We start from the raw sequence: 6064 nt of genomic DNA on the forward strand, positions 1-6064 counted from the left end.
GCCGCCCCTTAAGGGACGCTCCGTTGCCTCTGCCTCTCCAGACACCCTCTGGCCGCGGCAGCTGAACGATGGCAGACGGTAAGCGCCCCTCCCCGCCCCTGCTTGGCCGGCTGAGCAGAGCTGCTCTCCTTCTCCCTCGGGGCGAAGAGACTGAGAGGGTCCTGCATCCGTTCTCCCCTCCCTCACGCGCCCCCAGCGCAAAATCCTAACTCAAGTAGCAGAAGAAAAATGCTGGAAAGGAAATCAAATATCCCTCCCTATGGATTCTTTGCCCATCTTACACCCTGTTGGAGGGGGAAGCTGTGCCGTTCTGGTGGCCTCACCAGAAAAAGGATATTGTAGAACTGGGAAAAGGAGCAGCAAAAGGGCAACCGAAAGGATCAAGGGGCTGCAACAACATTTGGGTAGTTTTTTTAGTTTAGAGAAAAGGCCAGCAAGGCTTCTCTTAAGATAGGGGTGTATAAGATGATGTGTTATAAGGTGTACATTCTTTGTTTCTTCAGCTTGTAAACCGCCTTGGGGTATTGTAAAGTAGAAAGGCGGTATACAATTTAAAAGTGAAATGACGGCATGGAGAAAGCCAACAGGGAGAAACTCCATCTGTCATAGCACTAGAACTCCTTGGTATCCAACCAAGTTGAATGTTGGAAGGCTCAGGACAGGCGAAGGAGTGTTGCAATTCGCTCCCCAAGCTGTAGTAATGGCTATCAACTTGGATGGCTTTAAAAGAGAATTAATTAAACAGAGTCCTGGAGGAGAAGGCTGTTAAAGTCTGCTAACCCCATCCATCTGTTCTCCCTCCACTGTCGGAGGCTGTGTGCTCCTGAGTACCGGTTGCTAGAAACCTCGGGAGGGGAGAGTTGCTGTTACACTTGGGTCCTGCTTGCATTGGGACGTCTGGCTGGCCACTGGGGGAAGGGATGCTGAAGGAGATGGGTCCCCGCTGGCTGGCCCAGCTGCTGCAGGGCTCGTCTTGCATTTCTTGTTCCTTGGGTCTGAGCGGGTTGGTGCATAATGACACCGAGTATCTAGTGGTCCACGCGCTTTCCTTCGGTTCCCACAACCGCAGCAGCACCCCTAGGAACGGGGCAGCTTTGACTTCGGCGCGGGATCCCACCATGCTTTCTGGATTCAGAGTCCTGTCCTCCCTCCGGCTGCAATGGAGAAATCCTGGGGTTATAGGGAGAGTTCCCCACGCCCCAGAGTTTCCTTTCGAGTTTCTTCTTCCCCTAGAACTGAGCCCCAGACACCCATGCGGGGGGGGGGGGGCTTTTGCCTGCCTTGGCAGTGCTCTGCTCGGCGCAGCTTCCCTACTTCTGTGGGGCAAGCGGGTGATAGAAGCAGAGAATCGTAGGCTTGGAAGGGACCCCGAGGGTCATCTCGTCCAACCCCCTGCAATGCTGGAATCTCAACTAGATCATACATGGCTGGTGGCCATCCATCCTCTGCTTAAAAACCACCAAGGAAGGAGAATCTACCATCTCTGGTGGGGGTCAGTCCCTTCATTTCCCTCCTCACTGGACGGGCGGCAATTAGGGGGTGGAATTAGCTACGAAGAGGAGCAGAGAGGAGCAGTGTAGCCTGAAACAGCTGGTGGGGTCCTCCGGCAGAAGCAGCGCGGCCAGTCTTTCCCTTCGGCAGGAGAAAGTTCAGCTCCTTTCCCCAGTATACAGGAGCCGTGGTAGGAGGAACTTCTTCGGCCAAGGACTCCAGAGCTCGGCTGGAAAGAAGCCGTTGCTGCCGACGCAGCTCTCGGGTTCCACCGCCCAATGGCTCCAAGTGCTGCCGCGGGAGCTCCGAGCCTGACTTTCCCCTCTCCTTTTTCTCCTCCAGAAAGGCTCCCCGAGACCGCGGTTGACAAATTCTCTTACGGTAAGGAAAGGGAGTGAGTGGGGAGGGGGGCTGTGTTAAACTCACTTCCTACAGTAAGGGGTGGGGTGTGTGACGCCCAATCCCATATGGCAAAGCCTAGAAAATATTTTCTTTGGGTTGGGTGCAGATCCAGCTTAAACCATGGTTATACAGTGGTACCTCGGGTTAAGTACTTAATTCGTTCCGGAGGTCCGTTCTTAACCTGAAACTGTTCTTAACCTGAAGCACCACTTTAGCTAATGGGGCCTCCCGCTGCCGCCGCGCCGCCAGAGCACGGTTTCTGTTCTCATCCTGAAACAAAGTTCTTAACCCGAGGTACTATTTCTGGGTTAGCGGAGTCTGAAGCGTATGTAACCTGAAGGGTATGTAATCCGAGGTACCATTGTATTTGCAATTGTTTGAAAGATGAAACAAAGGCAGCAATACTTTCAAATGCAATAAACAGACCAACAGTGCCATACATTGTACCACCAGAGTCATGCACAATACATTCCCTGTTGTTATTAAAGTCATAAAGTTTGGGGTTGGAAAGTGAGGGTTGTATGTCTTTCCACTTTCTCCCAAATTTGTTCTTTTCCCTTCGCCTGTAAAGTATCAAAACCTGCTCCACTCCCCCAGCTTCAAAACTGGCAGAGATGTAGCAGCTAATTGCTCTGTTGAATTCCCCTGTAACTTAGCCAGGGAGGGGAGGTTCCCAAGAAAGCTGTTGCTCGGAGCCAGAGGGACTCCCTGCAATTGCTGCATGGGCTTCGATTAACTCTCTCTCTCCCCCTCTTTCCCCCCTGAGATTATGAAACCATTCGCAATGGGGGCCTGATCTTTGCGGTTGTGGCCTTTTTGATTGGACTTGCCATCATCCTCAGTAAGTACTGTATTTTTTCTGGGGTGGTAGTGGTGGGTAGTGGCCTTGTCTACATAATGGCAGAGGGGAGTGTAGACCAGAGGAAAGAGTGTGCCGAAGTGGGGTGGGTGTCTCTGGGGGCAGAAAGGAGGAGGGAGGGAGCAGCTTCATTCCTCACCCAGCTCAACAATAAGCAAACTGGTGACGGAGCCCCTGACCTACAAGACGTTACTCAGCATGCTCCTGATGTGTGTTCACAAAGGCCCATGCAAATGGGTGTATGGGGTGGGCACCATGCTTGCTGCTTGTGGGAAAGGGGAGCGGTTTCTGGGTGCAAAAGTCCCTCCCTTTGGGTGCCCCGTGCCCCTTTCCCCACCTTCCTGCTGTCATTACCCCAGGGATCTGCCTAGGAAAATTCCAGCAGCCCTTGTGATCCAGTGGAACTTCCCCAGAGGAAGATTCCTGTATTTGGTCACAGGTGCTCCTCCAGCCCCTCCCTACCCCACAGCGAGAAAGTGAACTAGGGGGGCGGGGTGCCTGTTCCCTACCTCTCCTGAAGGTAGATCTGTTGTGGCCTGTCTGCACACACCCAGGCGCCAGGCTTGAGTGGGGAGGGGGGAAGGTTCTGGTGAACTTCAGCCCTTGGCTCACACTTGACCAATCCAGAGACTGAAGCCCCACAGGAAAAAGTTCAGCAGGTAAAGCTTCTCCTGTCACTTATTGTTATCTCTACGCCAGGAAAAGCTTCACCTGCTAGATCTCAGGAGCAGGAACAGAAAAGGAGAGGAAGGGTCCTACCACAAAGCCAGTGTGGTGTAGTGGTTAAGAGCGGTAGTCTCGTAATCTGGGGAACCGGGTTCATGTCTCCGCTCCTCCACATGCAGCTGCTGGGTGACCTTGGGCCAGTCACACTTCTTTGAAGTCTCTCAGCCCCACTCACCTCACAGAGTGTTTGTTGTGGGGGAGGAAGGGAAAGGAGAATGTTAGCCGCTTTGAGACTCCTTAAAAAGGAGTGAAAGGCGGGATATCAAATCCAAACTCTCCCCTTCCTACCAAATCCCAAGATGGATCCTCCTCCTTGCCTGAGTGGCAGTTACCATTTTAGCCCCCACCCCACCCCTCCAGCCTCTTTGACCTGCTTGTGATGCCATTCCCAGTCTGTGGGTCACTGCAATGTCAGAGGTCCCCTATCCTGCTGTTAAAGAGTTAAACACTCCCCCCCTCACATAGTCACAAACACACTTCTCCATCCCTGAGCTTTGCTAGATTTTTATCTCAGTGGAAAGTTCCAGTTCTGCAGCAGCAGCACATGAAATTCAAGGCTCGGCCAGTGTTGGCAGGTGGTGAGAGGGTGGCAGGCCCCCCTGCAATGGAGCATCAGCAAGATAAGATGTGGGGAGGGCCACAGGGCGGGCCAACCAGTGTTCTGCCATGGAGAGATTTGGGGATTGTTTTCCTGGCAGTGGCAGGCCTTGTCAAATTTTTGCAGCGCCCTGTGTAAAGCCAAAATTTGGTGCCTCTGCCTCTTGCCTTCCATTCTACACCATAGTTGTGATGCCGCCTGCAGTGTCCCCTGATGCCCTGCACCCAGTGCGATCAAACCGGTTGCTCTCCCCTAAATCTGCCTCTGTTCCTGGGCTAAATGGGGGTGGGAAGAGTGAGGTTATGGGGCAGCAGCAGGCTGTAAAGGAAACCTTGAGGAAAATATGGGTTGGAGGAGGAGTGTCCACCATGGGGGAAGGCAGGGCACTCTTGTTTGTCTGAGGCCTCATCCTGTCTCTTTGATTCCAGGTCGGCGTTTCCGCTGTGGAGGAAAGAGGAAGCGAAGGTGGGTGCAATTTTGTCAGGATTTTCCCCCTGCCCCATCCCTTCTCTGGGCACAGGCTGCATGGAAGGCAGTCTGCAGGGCACCCAGACCATGTTAACGGAGGTGTGGTCTTCTCCCTCTCCCTTTTCTAGGCAAGGAGATGATGAAGATGACGCAGTCTGAATTCCGGTATGTTTGGTGGAGGCCGAGGGGCCTCAGAGGTGCCTTTCCTCTGGCAATAGCTTGAAGGGGGTCTAGCCAGGTACTGCCCCTTGACCAGAGGGGTCCTTTGGGAAGGGAAGCCTCCAATGAGGGGTCCCCTTCCTTGCCCTTGCTAGTCAGTTGCTCATCTTGGACTTCACTGCTGTTTGTTGCAGACCCTGTTCTCCAGGGCCATGCCAGGCCTTGGAGTCCCCTTCAAATCAGTCACACATGACCCAGTCCCAAACTAGGAGATCAATTTCGGGACCTGGGAATGTGGTCATCCTGAGCCATCCCAGCCCAGGGAAGGAAATTTCCCCAAGGCTGTGCAAGGAACATGCCCCCTGGAAAGACTCCACTAATACCAGAGCAATTGCCCTCTCTTTATGGATTCTCTTATCTCTTTATACTGCTCTGCCAGAATACCTGGCGCCTTACAGAGCTGCAGGAGCAACAATGGAAGATCCCTGCTCTCAAAGAGCTTCTAAAATTGAGTCATGGGGGAAGCAACAGACATGGAGGGAAGGATGGTGGGGGCATGTATAGCTTGGTTAAGGTTGGTTCACCAACATTTTATCTCTTCCACTCTCCCCCTTTGCAGCACTCCTCTGACCAGCCGATGAGGTCCCTGCTGGAGCCAAAGGGATAGGCCCATCACAGCAGCCAATTCTTTTGCACTCGACAAATGAACAGAGCAGCTTTCTGATTTCGGAGCTGCACCAGTCTGCCTGGAATTCTCTTTCTGTAAAACAGATTGCTTTCTTCTGTGCTTTATTTAATAAAATGTCCACTAGGGAAGAGTGACATTTGTTGTGTTGTTTGTGCAGAAGGGAGGGGCAACTGCTCTTGATCCAATTTCTCTATCTCCTCTCCATTTGTTCCAGATGTGTACAGGTCTGGGGCCATCTCAATCCTGACCCCATCATGGCCACTGGGCACAAGGGCTCCTTGGCTGAGAAGCACCCCTCAGCTTGCTGGGAGCAGCGCCAGTTCTTGCTACCATATAATGAAGAGCAGTTGGCATCACCTCCCCTCCTGTACCAGGTACACTGGAGGAAATATGTGCAGGCCAAGATCTCAGCTTTGCCAGGTGAAAAGGCATTTATTTCTCTTTCTCCCTCTCTTAGTTGTTTGGGGAGGAGCCATAGCTCAGTGATGGAGCACCTGCTTTGCATTCAGAAGGTCCCAAGTCCTCGCTAGTATCTCTAGGTAGGTTGGGAATGTCTCCTAACCCCTTCCTGAAACCCTGGAGAGTTACTGCCAATCATAATCAATGATATTGAGCTAGATGGACCAACGATCTGACTCGGGATAAGGCAGATTCCTGTTTGTGAGTGATGCTC

The 6064-nt window shown here is 52.6% G+C and overlaps 1 protein-coding gene across 1 annotated transcript; it reads left to right on the plus strand.

The window, feature by feature from the left end:
- Window positions 1-1646: 1646 nt before the first annotated feature.
- On the plus strand, window positions 1647-5525 carry FXYD2 (FXYD domain containing ion transport regulator 2). The gene is made up of 5 exons (XM_083587248.1): window positions 1647-1872; window positions 2660-2734; window positions 4505-4541; window positions 4673-4709; window positions 5323-5525. Exons 1-4 carry the CDS (start codon window positions 1770-1772, stop codon window positions 4701-4703), a joined length of 246 nt encoding a protein of 81 aa, XP_083443374.1. The 5' UTR covers window positions 1647-1769; the 3' UTR covers window positions 4704-4709; window positions 5323-5525.
- Window positions 5526-6064: the final 539 nt, after the last annotated feature.

This window comes from Podarcis filfolensis (assembly GCF_964270895.1).
Source record: "Podarcis filfolensis genome assembly, chromosome: 15".
In the NCBI taxonomy this organism is placed as follows: Eukaryota; Metazoa; Chordata; class Lepidosauria; order Squamata; family Lacertidae; genus Podarcis; species Podarcis filfolensis.

Bases quoted from the DNA above. Each gene is read 5' to 3' on its own strand.
- FXYD2 (XM_083587248.1), top strand. From the start codon at position 1,770: ATGGCTCCAAGTGCTGCCGCGGGAGCTCCGAGCCTGACTTTCCCCTCT. The intron at 1,873-2,659 runs GTAAGGAAAGGG...TTCCCCCCTGAG, and splicing joins GGTTGACAAATTCTCTTACG to ATTATGAAACCATTCGCAAT. The intron at 2,735-4,504 runs GTAAGTACTGTA...CTTTGATTCCAG, and splicing joins TGGACTTGCCATCATCCTCA to GTCGGCGTTTCCGCTGTGGA.